This window comes from Myotis myotis, unplaced genomic scaffold, assembly GCF_014108235.1.
Source record: "Myotis myotis isolate mMyoMyo1 unplaced genomic scaffold, mMyoMyo1.p scaffold_m19_p_11, whole genome shotgun sequence".
NCBI classification, from domain to species: Eukaryota; Metazoa; Chordata; class Mammalia; order Chiroptera; family Vespertilionidae; genus Myotis; species Myotis myotis.
In genome coordinates this window covers 63,730,447-63,750,120 of record NW_023416315.1, presented here as the reverse complement: position 1 = coordinate 63,750,120, position 19,674 = coordinate 63,730,447, and the positions used below count along the sequence as shown (strand labels likewise).

General features: G+C 56.4%; 1 protein-coding gene across 1 annotated transcript in view; it reads left to right on the top strand.

Moving 5' to 3' along the window:
- Positions 1-19,433, top strand: part of SND1 (staphylococcal nuclease and tudor domain containing 1) — a 456,936-nt gene extending 437,503 nt beyond the window's left edge. The window contains exons 17-24 of the mRNA XM_036328783.1: positions 1,836-2,024; positions 8,934-9,075; positions 12,373-12,496; positions 13,316-13,385; positions 14,259-14,372; positions 15,963-16,166; positions 18,708-18,752; positions 18,854-19,433. Coding sequence (XP_036184676.1) covers positions 1,836-2,024; positions 8,934-9,075; positions 12,373-12,496; positions 13,316-13,385; positions 14,259-14,372; positions 15,963-16,166; positions 18,708-18,752; positions 18,854-18,919 — 954 coding nt within the window. The 3' untranslated portion in view covers positions 18,920-19,433. The remainder of the gene's footprint in view (positions 1-1,835; positions 2,025-8,933; positions 9,076-12,372; positions 12,497-13,315; positions 13,386-14,258; positions 14,373-15,962; positions 16,167-18,707; positions 18,753-18,853) is intronic.
- The last annotated feature ends 241 nt before the right edge of the window (positions 19,434-19,674 follow it).

Below are 19,674 nucleotides of genomic sequence, written 5' to 3'. Positions count from 1 at the left end.
GTGGTGCAGGTGCTGGGTAGTCCCACCCTGGCTCTACCAGTGAGGTGCAAGGCCCCATGATGTTGATCGTGGAGGGAGCTGGCATTACCTGGTGGGAAGCAAGGAGGGGGGGTGAGAGGTGTGACTGGAGGAAAGAATGCTCCTGAAACAGGGCTATAGAAGAGGGAAGGAGGTGCTCTCAGCTCTGCCCTTACTAGCTGCACTTCCCTTCTCTGTGCCTCCTTTCCCCACCTACAGTATCAACTTGGGTTTGGATCTATACGTACAGCACCTTTTTCTGTAGCTCTGATAAACTCTGCACACCCTCTTCTGTACCACATCTCAATTTGGGGCACTGTTGAACTTGCATTTACCCTTGAAGGGTGACCTGTGGACCTCAAGCAGGAAGAGGGTGTCCAAGAATGGAAAAAGGCCAGGGTCCTTCCTCCCTGGCCCTGCCCCCTCTTTTCCTTCCACTGCCCTCTGCACATCCGTGCCATCTCGTCTCCTTCGTCTACTCCAAAGGAGTCATATCCGCTGCCATCTCTCCCTGCTGAGGCAGAACCCACCAGGCAGGCGGCTGCTCCCCCACTTTGCCCCTCCAACCCTCTGCCCTAGGCTGCTACCGCGGGCTCTGGCCCAGGCTTCAGAGAATTCTCAGGTGTTTAGACATTCATTTTATTGCTTAATCGAGCTTGAAGCCATTTAAATTAATACAAGTTTTTACATTTGGCAGCAAAGGCTTTTACAGTCCCCTTTAAGCAGGGGGGAAAAAATCAAAGAAGGACTATTTCCTGGGCCATTGCCTCCTTGAGGTGGGAGCAGATCCGCCACCACTATGGCCAAGACAGTGAGGCCACTGTCTCGCAGGAGCAAAGGCAGTTCTGGCTCTGGGGTCCTGGGTCTTACAGGGACGGGGGGCTTAAGAGGCCTGGCGCCTTGTGGGGATCTCTGGGGGTTCTGAAGCTCGGCGCCAGCACACAGTTCAAGATCTGGGCTTATGGCAATTGCTCCTCCTCGGGGGGAACCTTCTGCTGGGGTTGGCCCGTAACTTTTCCTCGGTATAGTGCACTTCCTGCCCACTTGTCCCATCTTTCCTGTCCTCGCCCGACTCTCATGCAGCCAGTTTTGTTTTGTTTTTAATCTTTGTTAAATTAAGCATTAATTCATTCAGCTCTTCCAGAAAGAACACAGGCTCCCCTCTCCCCAGGGATTGCCCTGCTCCCAGAGTCTGCCTCTCTTCCTAGCAGAGCTGGGGGAGGGAAGAGAAGAGAGGCATGTGCCCAGAGCTGACTGCTTCTGATCTCACTCCTGACCCCCAGCCACACAACACACACACACACACACACACACACACCCCACACCCACACACACACACCCCCACACACCCACACACGCACACACACCCACACCCGCACCCACACCCCACACCCACACACCCACACACACACACACACACACGCACGCACGCACACACACGCACGCGCGCAGCTAACAGGGGCTGCCTTGCTTAAGCTAAGGAGGAGTTTACCCTATCAGCTCTCTGTCAAAGGAAGGGGAAAATTGAAGTTGCTTTGTCAGTGATGTATCTATCAAGGATGATTCTCGGGGGTGAGAGGCTAAAAAGCATAGAGCCAACTTATCGAACCGAAGCGAAGGGTTCTCAGAGGGCGGCAGAGCAGGGGCTCTCAGCACATCCTTTCCCTCTCCTAGTTTCAGCCGCTCCTATCACGTGCAATGGACCTGGTGGCGGCCGCCCAGGGCCTGAGCACTGGGCCTCAGCGCCGCTCTCCCCCCTGCACACTCAGGGCCACCCCCTGCACACTGACTCCGTGCCCCCTTCCTCTGTGCCCCAGGTGGAGGTGGAGGTGGAGAGCATGGACAAGGCCGGCAACTTCATCGGCTGGCTGCACATCGACGGCGCCAACCTGTCCGTCTTGCTGGTGGAGCACGCACTCTCCAAGGTCCACTTCACTGCGGAGCGCAGCTCCTACTACAAATCCCTGCTGTCTGCCGAGGAGGCCGCCAAGCAGAAGAAGGAGAAGGTATGGTGTGGGAGTGGGCGGTGGGAGGGGTGCCCCTTGGCCCTGGCTCATACTTTCTCTCACCACCATTAACACCATTGCCTTCCTACAACAGACAGAAGTGGTTCTGTCATTCCCCAACTGAGTCACCCTGGTTGGTCTCAGACCCCATATCAGGAACCACATAAGAACCAAGGGCAAGGCGTCTCAGCCATAAGCCTGTTGCAGACCTGCTCAGGTGGGTCAGGGAGGTGACTTGGATCAGTGTGAGAAACAACTGAGGGGAGCCCCTGGAGCAGGAGATGGGCGTTGCTCCTGCTCCTTCCCCATTCCTAGCCCTTCCCACAGCCCACAGCCCAGTTCTCTTCACATTGCCCTGCAGGGAAGCCCATTTTGGAAGCAGCCCCAGGAGATGTATAAAGCTGTTAGGACAGCAGATTTACAGCCCATCAGTCTCTGCAGACAGTGCATAGAAGAGAGGGGGGTGAGGGCGGGAGGGGGTGGAAAGCAGCTTTAGGAAACAAATGGACAATTAAGGAACCCAGTGGGTTTAGTGATGGGAGCTGGGCTTAGCACCACCTCCACCCCCTACCCCCAGCCCCAGCCCATTGCCACTAACTCACAGCCCAGCCCTGCTAATGGGATAAATCAGCCGGCCACCAATGTGTCAGAGCTTCCCTGAGCTTGAGGAGGATTTCATGGGACGGCCATGCTGAGCCATAAATTTGTTCCAAGAATAAACGTTGCCTTCCCCATGGGGCTACCATCTGGCTTGCAAGTCGCCTCCCAGAGCCAAGGCCCAGTCACTGGCCAAAAGGAATGGTGGACTTAGGGGCTCCATAGGCCCCTCATTCTCCTCCAGCCTGGAGCAGCCATCTCCTCAGTCAGTCCCTTCCTACCTTTCTTCCAAGAGCACACATCACTTCTCCCAGGCACTGGGCCTCAGGCCACCCTCCTGGATCTCTCGCTTTGCTTCCGTCTCTGGGGATTGGGTGGGAGAGGGGGGTGGAATGTCACCCAACAAGCTAGGACAGATGAAAGGGACTGTGCACACTTTGGGGGAGTGGGCCACCAGGAGGCCTCTAGGAGGTCTCCACCCTCCTCATCCCAGTTCCACTCACAGAAACCCTGTCTTCCTAGAGGGATGGGGAGCAGGCAGCCTCCGCTCCTACAGCTAAGTGCTCCCTCTTGGGTTTCCCATTTATGACAGCTCAGCCTAAGGCTGCCACCCCCGTGTCCTCTGCCTGCTGCAGGGAGTGGAGGAGATTGGTGCTGGGCTTGTGTACAAAGGGCTGCACCTTCTCTGAAGAGTTAGCCCCTGGGGGGTCAGCATGGCAAGCACCAGCCTCTGGGGCCCAGATTCTGAAAGCGTCTTTGCTCCCCGGCTACTCAGCACATGGGCCTAGCTACCTCTTCCAATCTAAGCAGCCCTCTAAGTGTAGAGGTCCCAGAGGGACCCAGGAGAGGACAGAGCAGGGACTCTGGCCTGAGATGGAGAGGTGGGTCCCTTGCCAGGCGCATCGCTATGCACTACACATGGATTTGCCTGAAAGAGCCCGTCATCTTGGCACTGGTGCCACAGGATGATGCTGAGGAGTAATTACCAGTGATTCATTACTTACGCAGGCTGCATGTTTTTATTCTGTCTAATTAAAATGCAGTGCACCACTCTCAGAGCGGGGCCTGCCTTCCTCCTGGGCCCTTCTCCTGCTCATCTCTTTCTCTTCAAGACTCCTGGGAACCTAGCGGGGCTTGCCTCTCCCTGGCGGCTGGTTCCCAGGAGCAGCGTGGGCAGAGCTTTGCAGCAGCCTTCAGGGTTGGCAGGGCTCAGATGCCTGCGTATCTGAGGTGTCCCCAGGATCCCCAGTGTTCTCCGCTTGTGACCCCATGGTGGCTGCCTTGGCTGTTGAGAGACAGGCACTTGGGGTTCAGAGATCATGGCGCTAGCTGTGAACTAACTGAGGAAAGGAAGCACTGAAAGGTTGTGTGAGACCAGGAGCATGCGGAAGTCTTCAGCGAGTGTGTTATGTGTGTGTGCATTGTGAGTAGGTCTGTCTGGCTGCTGCTTTCCCAGCCACAAGAACTTAGCTGCCTCCCTGCCAGGCCTCAGTCCTCCTCCGTGTGCACTTCGGACTTCTCTCCTAATAAGGAGGCTGGCCCGGCCTCCCCTTCCTCTGCAGGAGGCTGATGCAGGATTTCCTCCTCCTCCTCCCGGGATTCTGGGCAGGTCTGAGGACCAAGGAGGGAGCCGCCAATGGCAGCTGCATAGACTGCTCCCCTTTCTCCCACCACTTGTGCCCTGGCAGGACCCTGGGCAGGGTTGTTTGGCCATTGATTGACTTTTATTAAGCTTTGTTTCCCTACCGAGGGCTTGAAGGCCCCCACCACCCCGGCCCCGTGCCAGCTCCCCAGCCTCCTAAGCAGCAATACTCAGTAGGATTTAGAAAGGAAAGGCTCCAGCCAGTGGCACGTCAGTCCACATTGCCCTTCTCCTGCGGGGAAGAGGACCTGGGGCTCCCAGGGGAAGAAGTGCAGGGAGGGGGCTCCAGGAGCAGTGAGGACAGGAGGAGAGACAGCCTCTGCTCCCAGGCTGGCCTTGCCTGTGCCTGGCCAAGGGGGCTGCTTCCCTAGGGCGCCACAGGCACAGGACAATTAGGAGCCCCAGAATGTAGAGGGGACTTAAGCAGGACGGAACTGGTACGACAGAGCAGATGAGGAAGGAGGGAGGTGCTGCTCTTGCCCCTTTTCCATCTGGGTCTGTAGCCAGGGCCCTGGAGGAGTCGCAGAGGGGCCCTATCTCAGGACAGCTCCATCCTGGCCTCAGCCGTAGCATGAGAGCTGCCCCCAATCCGACCAGAAACCTGGGGGCCTCTCCACATCCCGGGCCCTGCTGCCCAGGCCTGACCCTGGCTTGTCTCTACCAAAGGCCAAAAGCATTCACAGCTCCCAGACCTTCATCTTGGCCCTGAGGTCCCTCCCCAGCTTTTCCTTCTGCTACAAACCTGGGGCAGAGCCTTACGGCACTGACTGTGTCTGTGTGTACAGTTACTGTTCCTGCCGGAAGGGGTCTTTGGGTTTTTCTTGTCAGGGATCTGAGCTATCAGAGGGTCGGGGTGGTTGTGGGAAAATGGCACATGTCTGGCAGGTGTCTCGCCCCCCCCCCCCCCCCCGCCCCAGTTCTACAGAAGGGCAACATAAGACAAAATGGGCAAAATGAACCCATGTTTAAGGCTGGGGACATGGGCAGCCAAGCCTGTCCCAGCTGACTGACTCCTTCCCACCAAGAAGCTTCCCTCCCGGCCAGGCTGCATTTACCAGCCTGCCGAGGGCCACTGGCAGCCAAGCCCCAGGGAATAACTGGTTACCTCCATTCCCCAGGGAAAGAGGGAACCTTCAGGGCTCTACTATTCAGAGGGCGAACCCAGCCTCACTTAGAAATGGGGTTCCTCTAGCTGAGGTGCAACTCCCCCTCTTCTATCCTTTGGCAACTGCATGCTGCTAGTGTCTTCTCACCTCCCGAGGCAGCATGTGCACCCCACTGCTTCCTTCCTGTGGCCCAATGAGCTGGGACCTGTCATAGTACCAGTGGCCCCTTTATTGCCCTCCATGTGGGAGCAAGGGGGCTGAGAGCCATCCTCAGGCTTTTGTTTGTATCACCATGCCCGCCAGCTGCTGCCCCTTGAGCCTGCCCTCCAGCTGCTGCCCCGAGCCTGTAGGAAGAAACTCCCTCTCCCCAGAGGAAACCTGATGCTGTCGCCTAAGGCTCTTTGACTTGAGTCATTAGCAGTTTCTGCTCTCACCTTGTCAGTCTGTTCCCAATTCATCAACTCTACTGTGGAACCTCCTTCCCCCACAGCGGAGGGAAGCAGGGTGGCGTTCGGGTGGGAGCCCAGAACTTCTCCCAGGCTCGGGCCCACTCCAAGCCCATCTTGTCTCTCTGAGGCAGTGAGAGCCCCATGATGCTCAGAGCTGCAGGGATCTCAGGGGAGCCTGGAGGCCGATAGGCGTGGCTGGCTAAGCAGTCACTTCCCTGAGAGGGGGCAGAAGGAAAGGCTCAGCCTCGGCAAGTTGCAGGCCTCGGAACCAGAAGGAATAGGGGCTTTGTTGTCGTTGTCGTCGTCCCTCTCACCCCCCAACCCCCAGTGCTCTCAGTGTCTGAGCCTCAGCAGGACGCAGCCCCTGGAACTGGAGGAATTGGGGCTGCTCCCCCTCCCCCGAGTGCTCTCAGTGGTCCGAGCCAAGGCCTCTGATTGGAGAGACTCTTTCATAGGAAAGTGCAGAGACCCCTTTCATAGGGGAGGGGGCCTGGCAGGTTAGGCCCCGAGTCCCTGACCTGACTGAGTAGTTCTGCTCCCTCTTCTCCTGTGGTGGCCAGGCCTGGGCCAGTGAAGCAGAGGTGTCTCGGTGCTTACGATGAGGGAGGTGGCCGAGCTGGTAGGACAGGTGTTGGAGGAAAGTGAGAGGGGTCGGGAGCTGTTTGGGGTAGAGCCCAGCCCTGGACCAGGGGCCCATGAGCTCAGCCTCAGAAGGTGGAGGGCACTGTCTGTATGGGAGGCAGAGGTTTGGATTGGACGCAAGAGACGTCTCTCCCGTCTCCCTCAGCCACTCCCTGGTGAAACATGGGATTTGGGTACAGACTTCTCGTGGGTTTCTGTCCGACGAAGATGAAGAATAAATTCATGGACTAACAGATTTCTTCAATAAAAATGTAGATCAGGGGTCCTCAAACTTTTTAAACAGGGGGCCAGTTCACTGTCCCTCAGACCGTTGGAGGGCCGGACTATAGTTTAAAAAAAAAACTATGAACAAATTCCTATGCACACTGCACATATCGTATTTTGAAGTAAAAAGACAAAACGGGAACAAATACAATATTTGTATTTGCATGTGGCCCGCGGGCCGTAGTTTGAGGGCCCCTGATGTAGACGTTTATTGGAAGTATATACAGACTCCGTCTGGGCAGAGGTGTCTCCTGGGCAGGGGCCCGAAGTGGGAAAAGCCTGCTCTCTCTCTCTAATGGGAAAATCCCTGCTGGTGTCCCTTTGTCTCGGGTTTATCTATGCTGCAGTTCTTTGTTTGAGCTGGGCCCTTTCTAATGGGACCTTTCATTAGTTTAGGACCCCCATGCTCTCCTCATTGGTTATTTTGTTACATATATCAGTTTCAAAGGCCAAAGCCCATGTGGTGAAGCCTCTTTCTCTCCCCCTTATCTTGCGACATTCCTCCATTCTCTGAAAATGTGTTTCCTTCTTTCATTATCCTGTGACTTTTTTTTTATCCTCTGTGAATGTATGTGTGTCCCCTACCCCCCCACACCCCCCTCCCCACCCGTTATCCTGTGGCCTTTTTCTATCCTTGGTACAAGTAAGATAAGCACTTTGGTGTCTCCAAATTGCTCAGGTCAGGGCTGCTTTTGATCTACCTTACAATTGCTTTAATTGCTCAGGCCAGAGATACCTCTGTCCTTCACATATGCATTCCTCCCCCGTGGGCCCTCTTTATTCCCTAAACCTGCCTAATTTTGTCCTTAGAATTCCTTTCACTGGCAGCCACTCCTTCCCCCACCCTGGGCTTGGATAGTTCCTGTTGCTCATGCCAGGCCTCTAGTGGGAGGACACACACTTGTGCCACATTAAAGGCTGGAGCCTGGCCTCAGTGGCTGTGACCCAAGGGGCTCAGTAAGTCCGGCATTCCTGTCCTCAGCTGCTTCCTGGTGCCACCCAGGAATCCGCATGTCAGCGGGTGGTCGCGTGTCAGACTGCCTCACCTTCCCAGGGAAGCAAAGGAGACTCAGAGAAGGCCCCTCTGACCAAAGTTAGACGACACAATGAAGGCCACTGCTCAGTGCTGCCTGCTGTCTCCAGAGTCCCGGTCAAAGCCAAAAGCCTCCGGAAGCGCTCTGAGCCAGCCTACCTGTGTTCAAGTCCTGGTTCTGCTCCTAACAAGCCCGTGTGCCTCAGTTTCCTCTGTAAAGCGGGTCGCATTCATCTCCACTCAAAGGGTGGTTGTGAGGATTAAATGAGTTCATACTTGGAGAATGTTTAGAATGGCTCCTGGCACCTAGTAAGCATGTAAGTTTGGGGCTAGTTCTTTTATCACCCCTGCTCCTGTGTGTTTGCCTGTGGGGCGCGTGTGGTCCAGGCCCCGCAGTCCCTCACCGCCTTCCCCCTGCTCAGCTGGAAGGCCACCTCCCTTCCCTGCACTGGCAGGATAACCTCCTGGCCGCGGGATTGGACCTGACGCACTGTCACGTAGCATCAGCATCTGAGCTGCTGCTTCCCTGACAGCTCAGGGCTGGGAAGGAAGGGAGGAGGACGGTGGAGGGAGTGGTCCCACTTCTGAGCTGGGGTCAGAGCGACCTGCTTGAGATGAGGACAGAGAAGCTGCTGAGAAGGGGCGTTCTTGCACAGGGACGAGCCCTCCCCTCCCCGGCCCAGGGCTGTCACTTGCCTCAGGAGTGCCAGTGGCCCTGTGGCAGTCAGTGACCCTGCAGAGTGGTATGGGGGAGGGGGAAGGGGCCAGAACCACCCCAGGGCCGAGGTCCTGCTGGCGGGCATGAGAATCGCCGGAGCCTGCACTCTGAGTCTCCTTTGCTTCCCTGGGACCTTTACTTTCTCGGGACCTTTAGAACACCCTACTTCAGTAGGCATGCCGTGGGACCCAGGCACCTGCATTTTTAATAAGCTCCCCAGTTGCTCCGATGCCTGCCAGAAGTTGAGAGCCACTGGATCAGAAGCACTTAAGAGCACTCGTCCCCACACCTCCCAGAAGTAGGAGGGTCCCAGGGGCCAGCCCAGGGCCACGTGAGTGCCTGTGGTGACTCCCACATTCACTCACCCCGGGTGACCCACTTGCCCCAAAGTCCCGTTCCTGGTATCCTTTCTGACTTCGCTTCCTCCTCCCCTCCTCCCCTCTGCTGGCCACACGCAGGTCTGGGCACACTACGTGGAGCAGCCTGTGGACGAGGTGCCACCCGTGCCGGAGGAGAAGGAGCGCTCAGCCACCTATAAGCCAGTGTTTGTGACCGAGATCACTGATGACCTGCACTTCTACGTGCAGGATGTGGAGACAGGTGAGTGCTCAGGCCCAGCCCAGGCAGCGCTGCCTCCTCCAGCTGCCTCCAGGGCCCTCCCCTACTGCCCAGCCACCAGGCCCCAGCACTGTTCATAGCGTGACCTGCAAGTACGCCCTGGCGTGGGCGGGCTGAGCAGGTCCTCTGAGGACTGGTGAGGTAACCAGTTTTGTCTGGGTGGTGCTCTGAGACTCTTAGGTAATTGTTTTGCTCCAGGCACCCCTGGCTGAGCTGGGCATGAGGATTTGTGGCCCTCAAAGCCTATCAGGAAGCAGTGAACAGATTGTCTCTATGGTCAGGAAGCAAGAACTGGCATCTCCCAGCCCTCTCCCCGTCAGCTTCCTGGGAAGGCAGGTGGAGGAGGGGAGTGTGGGCTTGTCTCTGCTGGGGTTTCTCTAGAGGTAACCACAGCCCTGAATGGTAGCCATTTGCCATGGAAACAGGAGGCACACCAGGGGAAGTCCTCCCCAGGTGGTCTTTCTAAAGCCATCCTCCTCCTTCCTGCCCTCCAGTGCTGTGCCCTGTGGCCAGGGTCCCCGAGGCAGAAACCTCAGCCCAGCCTCCCACCTCCACTCCCTGTAACCTGACCTCCCTCTCATTGCCAGCCAGGGCAGAGGAAAGGGCTCTCAGAGCCGCCTCTAGGGCCCAGGAGCCTGATCCTTGCAAGGCCAAGAGGACCGAAGATGTCACTGGCACTCAGGGCGGCCCCTAGGTGACAGGATGCAGCTCTGCTCGCCCCCTCGGCCCACCCAGGCCCACTCCAGATCACCAACAGCTTCGTCTCAGCCACTTCCTCGCTAATGATATTTCCCAGGCAGCTGCTTTTGTGCTAATGTCATTTTGACAGTTTCGAGTCCTGTACCTGACCTATACTTGGGAGAGGCAAGGATGGAGCTGATGAGCCTTCAGGATCAAGTTCTCTTTTCTGGTTGCTCATTCTCACCAGAGGATATTTTTTCCCATTGGTTTTTAGAGAGAGAGAGAAACATCTATGTGACAGCAACAACACCGATGATTGGTTGCCTCCCAACCGGGCAGGGGTTGAACCTGCAATCTGGGCATGTGCCCTTGACCGGAAATGGAACTCGAAACCCTTTGGTTCATGGGCCGACACTCTAACCATTGATCATACTGGCCGGGCTAGATCAGGTTCTCTGAGGTCAGCTGCCATCCTGGTGGAAGCTGGACGAGCCATTGCCTTGGGAATGAAGCCACGAGAGACCCAGCCTCCGGGTCTGCTCGTAGTGGAAGGAGTCTTACAGGGTGGTGTTCCTGAGCGCAGACACCAGCTAGATCCCCCCCAGCATACACAGCTCCCAGACGGGCTCCGCCCACCTCCGGTCCTGCTGGGGAGGACTCCCCTTGAATAAGAACAGGACCCTAAAGTCTCCCAGGGACAGAGCTTGAGGGTTCAAGGCCTTTGACCCGTCGGCCTCTAATCTCAGAGGCTTCATGTACCAGCCAGTACCCCGCCCGCCCACTGTCTCTCTCAGCCCTAGGGAGCCGTGACGCTGCAGTGAGCAGTAGCCAAGGCAGAAAATAAAGACAGAGAATGAAGGAGGAAACCGCGTCTTTTTAGAACATTGGAGAAGGGAGTGAGCGCTTCATGGCACATTGTCTGGAGAGTCGCGGTGGGCTCCAGAGAAAACCCTGTCCCCCAGTGGCTCCATGAAATCCAGGAAAATAAACCTCAGCACACACAGCCCCTCTTCTGCAACTGTTCACCCCCTCTTGGGGACGTCCTCTCTCCCTTCTCTTAATTAGACCCTGCCTTGGGGAAGCAGCGGATGAAATGATGAAAGCGTTTCCATTAGCTATAAATGACCAACCAGGTGTCTGTGTAAGCACCTCCCAGAGGGCTTTGCCTGTTTGAGGAGGCAAAGCCTGCTTTCTGTTGCCTTGGAGCAAAAAAATAAAAATAAACCAAGTATAGGAGGAACTTGTCTTCTATAGAGGCTTCTCCTCAGTCCCTGAAATTTTACTGTCTGGGCAAGGAACATTATCTCAGGAGAATGGTAGTGTTTACCACTGGGTGGGGGAAGGGCACTGCATCCTAAAGCCCCTGTTCTGAAGCAGTCGGGCAGTGGCCTGTGCAGAGGCCCAAGAGTGGACAGACCTCCCATGTGCATGTGCAGAGGTCACCCTCAATGCAGCTGAGTTAGCAAGCGCCCTGCACGTCAGGGCTTCTCCTGGGCCTTGCAAGAGTGACAACCAGGGGAGCTGTGGTCTGTGCCCTGAAGGAGCTCGCCGTATGGCAGGAACATACACTCAGACGAGGAACTTGTAAGGCCAACCGACAAGGGTACCAGCAGCCGACATGTGTTAGGCATCTGTTATAGTGAGTGGCGCCTTGGGCCCTGAAGGTGAAAAGAGGAATCCACAGGCACCCCGCACTTTGACCTCAGAGAGCAAAGCAGGCACAACTGGTCTGATGCAGACCTAGGGTCAGGGCCAGGAGGGATGTGAGGGAGAAGCCACTGGGGACTGATGCTGGCTTAGCAAGTGGGAGGCAGAAGGAAGGAGCCGGAAGGGAACTTGAGAAGACCCTGGGTGTTGCTAAACCTAGAAAACAAAAAGACAGGCAAGCAACAGAGCCCCAAGGTCAGAGTGTTCAGGAAAGACAAGCAGGGAAGGAGAGCTTCCCCCACCCCCGGTCCGGCTGAGGAGGGCACTGAACTGGGATGGGAGGGAAGAATCCTAACCTGACAGCACTGGGAGTTCAGTTCAGCATGTGTCTTGCACAGTGACTGGTCAGAGTGGACAAGTTTGAGACACTGAGGCTGCACCGTGTCTCAGAATTGCTCTCCATCCTTTATGCTCAGACTCCCAGGCCTTTCCTTGTCCGGGGTTGTATGGGGCTTATCCTTTATCTCCACGTTAGCTTATAGGAGACATTGCAGAGAGTGGCTGCGGTCAGTCACCACCTCTGTGGCCCAAGCCAGGGCCAGCTCTTGTAGGAATGGGCAGCAGGCTGGCCAGCTCCCACCCTAGAGAAGGCTGGTTGGCCTTGGCCTTGATCCACGTCCACTCACATTCTCCACCTCCTTCCCCAAAGCCCAGGAGTGTTCCCACGGGCTCCATAGTCAGCAAGTCACCGTCCTGCCTTTGAGGACAAACAGCATGAAACCTCTTGAGCAGAGAGCAGAGAGGACCTCCCTGGGGGATGGGGGCGAGTCAGTGCTGCAGACGCTCTACAGAATTCCTCACCCACCCACGCCCAGGCTCATCTGCCTCCCCAGCCAGAATGAGCCTCCAAAGAACCTGGCACCCTGGTCTCACTCTTTTCCTCCCCATCAGGCACCCAGCTGGAGAAGCTAATGGAGAACATGCGAAATGACATCGCCAGCCACCCTCCTGTCGAGGGCTCCTACGCCCCGCGCCGGGGAGAATTCTGCATTGCCAAATTTGTGGATGGAGAATGGTAAGCCACTGGGGCCCAAGCAGTGCAGCAGGAGCCGGGGCCAGTCTGTCCTCAGGCCACCGGCTAGACCAGGCATTTGCCTCTGCAGCCTGGTGTCCACCGGGGTGTTGTTGACCTTGGCCGCCTCCCCAGGGTAGCCCTCTATATTGCCTAAAGCCCTTGTGGGCCTTGATTCTCCTGCAGTCCAGCCAGCCTCCAGACTACAGAAGTGTGCTCCTCCTCTCTCCCCTCACTCTGCTGGGGGAGTCCTGGCTGTTTGGGTCTCTCAAACACACCCGTCACCCCACTCAGGAAAAATGATGTCTCAGTGAGCCCAGGCCAGCCACCCCGCCTCCACCCCAACTGTCTGGGACATGAGCAGCAGCAGCCTTGCCCACAGGCAGCAAGGTCACTTACGTCTGGTCTACCGAGGGCAGGGCCCATGGCCCTCCCAGGGTGACGAAGTGACTTGGATGTGTTCCCACTGCGGCCTCCCAGACACTTCTGCCGGCTAATTACAGCTGCTGTTTAGTGTGCCGAGCTTCAGCAGCAGACATCAATCTAGTCATTAGTCTTGTTGCTTTATGCCCCAAGGACACATTAATCTGCTTCACATGCTGCCCTCTCCCTCCCTCTGCTCCCAGCTATGCTCTGATTCCATTAAATGGTGACCACAGTGCCCCCATGGAGTCTGAGGCCTGTCCTCTGTGACACCCACGGGTGTGCTCTCCGACTCCTGGACAGGGAAGTGCTATGCCCACTCCCCTGCCATCACTGAGGCTCCAAGGAGATTGACTCCTCGGGGCTGTCCCTTGAGCTCTGCCCATGATGCCATTGCAGGTACCGGGCCCGAGTCGAGAAAGTCGAGTCTCCTGCCAAAGTGCACGTCTTCTACATTGACTACGGCAACGTGAGTGGGGGGCCGGGAGCTGGACAAGAGGGGGGCTCCAAGTGGCTGCCAGGGCCATTCAACACAGTAGCCCCTAGGTCAGGGCCATCTACTGTTTGTGTGACAGGCCATGACCCCTGAGTGACCAGGCAAAACTGGCATCTCTGGCAGAGGCCTGTGTGCACCCATAGGTCTCTGAGTGCCCTGCCTCCGAAGAGGGGGCCCAGGAAGGCCCTCCACACTCAGTTCCTGGTCCGCATGCTCAACATGGTGCTTGTCCCCATCTGCTAACGTCCAGCACATCCCCAAACCGAGGTTTGCTGGGAGGGACACTCCTGAGGTGGCAGGGTGCCTGGGAGAGCACTGTCGCTCAGGATGTGTGGTTCCTGAGCTGTGGCTGTGGCTGCCCACTTTCCAGAAGGACTAGAGTTGAGGGTCAGTTAGCAGAAAGCCCAGAACTGGGCCATACACCCAATTTACTACCTGGGAATCCACCAGAGGAGAGGTCCTCCCAGGCTTGGCCAGCACCATGGGCAGCCAGGACGCTGCCGGACCCTCATATTGGTGAGCTCTCCCAGCCAGAGCGCCCCTGGTGTGGAAGAGGGAAGGCACTGGAAAGAAAGAAAAACTGCGACTAGAGTCCAGTTATCAAATTACATTAGTGGGAACCAGGTTAACAGCATGTGAGCCACAGTTGCCCACTGCAGGTGCCAGCAGGCCATGCTCTCCCAAGACCTCACTGCAGTGGCTCAGCGGGCAGTCCCGCCACTAGAGCCGTGGGCTAGCAGACAGTCCCTCCATCAGAGCGCCCAGAGGCCTGGCCACAGGAGTTGTCTTTTCGGAACAAGGGTTCATCAAGTGTGTGATGCTATTGGCCTGGTGTGCCCTCTGCAGAGAGAGATCCTGCCGTCCACCCGCCTGGGTGCCCTGCCGCCTGCCTTCAGCACTCGTGTGCTGCCAGCTCAAGCCACGGAGTATGCCTTCGCCTTCATCCAGGTGCCCCAAGATGTGAGTCAATGCACCTTCTCTCCTTCCGAAAGGGACTGTCCAGTAGCACTCAGCCACCCCTGCGGCCCTTACAGGCTGACAGGAGTGGGAACAATGGGTGGTCTCTTAGTAACAGGACTCAAAACATGGGAGTGACTGAGCAAGTTGAGGGAAGGTGCCAGAGGTGGTGGCATCAGAGCACTTGAGCTAGTCCGTAGGAATGGGTAGGCCCATGGCCAGGTGCACGGGGGCAAAGACTAGTCCACCACAGCCGGGTCCTCAGGGCTTGCGGTCAGTGTCAGGAAATGAAAAGGGAAAAGCAGGTCAGGGCCTGGGGATCAAGTTTATTCTGTGTATTATGGGCAGGAGGGGTGTGGCAGGATTGTCAGCAGAAGTGTGATATGGTCAAGTCTGGTTTTGAAAGTTGCTTCTAGAACAGGGAAGGAGACTGGAAGGAGTTGTTGGGACACAACTGCATTGAAAATCCAGGCAAGGGACAACGGTGACCAAACCAGGGCCGTGCGAGTGGGGCTGGGGAGAAAGGCCAGGTCTCCGAGCACCGTCAGAGCAGGTGGGGCGCGGGAGGGGCAGAGGCTAAGATGGGTTTTACATGTGGGTCTGTTGCTGCTGGCCAAGATAAGGGAGGGGAGAAGGGCCAAATACAGGCTGTTGGAGCTCCAGGCGGCCTAGTGTTCAGTGTGGAAATGGAAAGCGAGATGAGCCTCAGTCGAGGATTTGAGTTTAAACCTGGGGGTGTACAGCGTGGTCTGTAGACATGGGATGGGAGGGGACAGCCTGTGTCCCCACAGCCTAAGGAAGAGCCTGAGGTGACTGTGCCCCCTGAGAGGAAGACTGTGCTCAGGGCTGCAGGCGCACCACTCCAGCTGCAGTTCCAGCGCCCCAGGGAGGCCGGGCAGGCAGAGGAGGGGCCTGGCCTCAGCCTCCAGGAGTCCCCAGGGCTCAGAGTGAGGGGCATCTGAACGCATGATTGGAGCAGCTCCCTGGGGCTCAGAGCAAGAGCCGATGGAAAGGCATGGTTGGAGCGGCCGCCAGATGCAGGCTGCTGAGAGGCAGATGTAGGGTAGGATCAGCACCATAGAAGATTTTCTGCCTTTTTACAAAATTACTGCAGGGCTGAAGAGAAACAGTAGGAAAAGGTGTTGACAGAGTAGATCCAGGGCAGTCAGTCTGTGGTGATGAGGAGGCCTGAGCGTGGAGAGACCCTGAGATGACAGTGAAGGCAGAGAGGTGGGGGCTGGGAGGTCACTGCGGGAGCAAGGCCAGCCAAGGTGGGAGTGGTCGGGCCCGGGCAGCAGGTGCAGGCTCGTGTGCCATGTGGAAAAGCCACATGTTCTCCGAGACACGGCAGGTGGTTGGGGGAGAGGATGGGATGACATGCAGATAGGCTTGGAGGGGGGGAGGAGGGACAAAAGGAGAGGGACACTTCCTGTCCAGAGCCTGCCTCCTCCCTCGGTAGGATCTGAGTGGGCAGTGAGCTGCAGGCGCCCGCCGGGTAACTTTCTTGGAGGTCCAGGACCAGGACCTGGGGTTCAGGTGGCCAGTTTTTGCTCAGGCTCCCCTCTCCCCCGACCCTGGGTGTTTCTGCTCCAGGAGGATGCTCGAACAGACGCCGTGGACAGCGTGGTGCGGGACATCCAGAATACCCAGTGCCTGCTCAACGTGGAGCACCTGAGCGCCAGCTGCCCCCACGTCACCCTGCAGTTTGCAGACTCCAAGGGGGACGTGGGGCTGGGCTTGGTGAAGGAGGGACTGGTCATGGTGGAGGTGCGCAAGGAGAAGCAGTTCCAGAAAGTGGTATGTGACGCGGAGGTGGGCACCACTGCGGGGGCAGGCCCCTAGTGTCTCCAACTGGCGTCACAGAGGGGACCGGGGACTGCGCCAAGAGCCAGGGAGGGAGCAGGAGCCCACCATCCTGCTGTTCCTGCTGGGGAAAGATAATGGATTTCGGTTTGTTGGGGCTTAAAAAAAAAAGCTAATTACATCCCAAATTAATTGGCTGCAGGTTTGGCTGAGAATGCAGCTGCAAACTAGAGCGGAAAGTTCCCTGTGCATGTACCCCCAGGACAGGCCAGAAAGCTTTGCCGGGGGTGGCATGGAAAGGGTCAAAGCCTGTCTTGCTTTCTCACCCCCTGTCACTTCCTTTTCTCTAACATACAACTTCCAAGTCCACAACCAGCTCCTGGCGCTCAGTGCTGCCAGAGCCAGGCGGCAGTGCCAAGGGGTCCGAGGGGACTCTGCCACAACACCCCCCCCAGCCTGTTTGCAAAGTCCCCAGGGCCTGGAGCCGCCTGAGTCTCCCTTTTGTGAGATGAGAGCTTGCTGCTCCCCAGGCTGGGCCGTGAGGATGGGGCTGACACGTGGGGGACCGGCTTACACTGTTCAGGTGTCGATCATTACGATCCTGTTCAGGGGACTAGCGGCCCCTTCCACTGAGGACCCTGCTCATCGGAGTCCTCCCAGCCTCTCACTAAGCCATAGCTGAGATCCCGGGACATACCAGCCTCGAGGGATGGGCTGGGGCCAGCCTTGCCCTCCCACACTCCTTCCGAGAGGAAGGGTGAGGGTGGCAGGGTTGAAACCTGTGTTCTGTCTTGACGTGCCCCTTGCTTTCCCAACTCCCAGCCCCTTTGCCTTTCCCGGCTCCCCACGCAGTGTTGCAGCGGTGTGTGGCTCCCTGGACTGCTTATGCGAGTGAAAATTCATTTGGAGAAAGACCCGTGTGAATTGCTCCTGTGTCTCCTCTGGACAGGAGGCCTGGTTCTAGTCCTCCCCCTGGAAATCCCCAGTGTCCTGAGATTGCTCCGAGGCGTCAGCTTAAGTTTCCCTGTAGAACCAGAGACCTTAGTGTCGCCCATGCGAAGCTACCCATATGTCTCTGGTGTCTAGAAAATTCCTTTGCCCTGAGATAAACACCTAACGTGCTCATTGATTCATCTAGTCATTCTTTCAGCAAACATTTATTGAGGGCCTGCATATCTCAGTGAACAAGAGACATATCCCTCCCCTGTGGAGCCTCGTTCAAGCATGAGGAGATGAGCAATAAAAATAGATACAATAAGTCAGGGAAATAGAATGTTAGAAGACACATGCAATGGAAAAGGAGAAAATACAAATAAAGGGCAAATACAGTATGATCTCGCTTACATGTGGAATCTAATGAACAAAATGGAACCAGAGGCATGGACACGTGGAACAGACTGACAGCTGTCTGGGTGGAGGGTAGGGCATTTGGGGTACCGGATGAAAGGAGGTGAAGGGATTAAGCAAAAATCCATCACAGGTACTAGTACACACACACACACACATATATATAACACGTAGCACAGACAACAGTGTGGTGATAGCCAGAGGGAAAGGGGGGGCTAGGTGGAGGGGGCAAAGTGGGGGCATCGGAGATGGGAAGAGACTTTGCTTTGGGTGATGGTGCAGCGTGTAGATTATGTTCGGTTGCGTTGTATGCTTGAAACATGTATAGTTTTGTGAACCAATGTCACCTCAATAAATTCAACTAAAAAATAATAAAAGCCATTCCTTTAAAAAGAAAATAAGATAAAAGGCTCTCACTTTAAAGAGAATCAGAAGTGTGTGGGAGGGGCTAGTTATAATTTATTTTAACTATATGTTTATTGATTTCAGAGAGGAAGGGAGAGGGAGAGGGAGAGGGAGAGAAACATCAATGAGAGAATTCTCGATTGTCTGCCTCCTGCACACACCTTAATGGGGATCCAGCCCACAACCCAGGCATGTGCCCTGATGGGGAATCAAACCATGACCTCCTGGTTCATAGGTCGACACTCAACCACTGAACCACACTGGCTGGGCTGGTTATAATTTTAAATGGGGTCATTGGAGGCCTCAAGAAGGTGATACATTTTTTTAAATTTTTATTGCTGAAAGTATTACAGATGTCCCCTTTTTTCCTCCCCACTTCCCCCCCCCCCGCTCCCCATTAATCTCTTCTAGCCCACCCCCACCGCCCACCCAGGCCTTCACCACCCTATTGTCTGTGTCCATGGGTCATGCATATGTGCATGCTAGTTCTTTGGTTGATCACTTCCCACCCAGCCACGTTCCCCTACTAAGAAGGCAGTACCTTTATCAGACTTGAAAGGGCGGGATAGTAGCCAGGTGGGCCGGAGGGGGAGCTTCCGGCAGATGGGACAGCCAGTGTGGAGCTGGGAGACAGCTGGCATGCACGTTGGCTTTTACTCTGAGGGAGCTAGGGATCCACTGGGCAGGGGGTGACGTGGCCCTGACCTGGGCGCCCAACGGTCATTCTGGCTGCCCAGTTGTGAATACCCTCATCTTGATCCCTCCCTTTTTCGCTCCCTCCAGATCACAGAATACCTGAACGCCCAGGAGTCAGCCAAGAGCGCCAGGGTGAGTTTTCCCCTCCGGAGCTCCGGAGGGTGCTGAGAGAGGGGGCACCCGGGGTTCCAGCAGACCCCACCTCCCTGACGAGCCATTTTCTGTTCTCACAGTTGAACCTGTGGCGCTACGGAGACTTCCGAGCCGATGACGCAGATGAGTTTGGCTACAGCCGCTAAGCGGGAATCGGGTCCGGCCCCAGCACCCCTCACACAGTACCTCTTCCTCTGCCAGGAGGGTGTTTCCGCTCCAGACCCAGATCGGGGCCTAGAGTGGGTCCAGCTTTGCTTCAGTGTGGAAATGCCTTGCAGGGCAGCATCTGGGCTGGGGGTGGGGTGCAGGGAGCCTGAGGCTCTCAGGAGCCTGTCTTCTGAGATGATGGGCACTGCCGTCCAGTCTCTCCCAGCTGATTTCCTGTTTTTATTTGGATGGGGGGGTTGTGGTTTTTTAAAAATTGTCCTCAAATCAGGAAGAAACATGAAAGACTTCATGCTAATGGGGGTGTGATCCTGGCACTGGAGGCCCGCTGCCAGAGAGCACCCCACTTCTATCCCAGACTGCCTTTCTTCCCAGCTCTGTCCAGCTGTTGATCATGTGATTTCTCTGATACATCCGTTCTCAAATGCCAGCGCGCCTCTCCTTTTCTGTATTTAAAGCTTTTGAGGCCCAATAAAATAGTACATGCTGTCTGCAGCCCTTGTTGGTCATGGTGGAGCCCAGAGCCAGGAGACTGGGCACTGGTGGCTCCCAGGTGGTCACCACATGCCTAGCCACACTCCCAGGAACCTCGCCAGGACTGCGACCAGCTCTCTAGGGGCCAAGAAGTCAGCAGGAGTGTAGATGACGTGTCTCCTCACTCCTGGGGATGCTGCCTGTCCCCACAGGCAAGCCCGCTCTCACCACGGTCTCTCCCTTTGTTTTCACTCATCGTGGA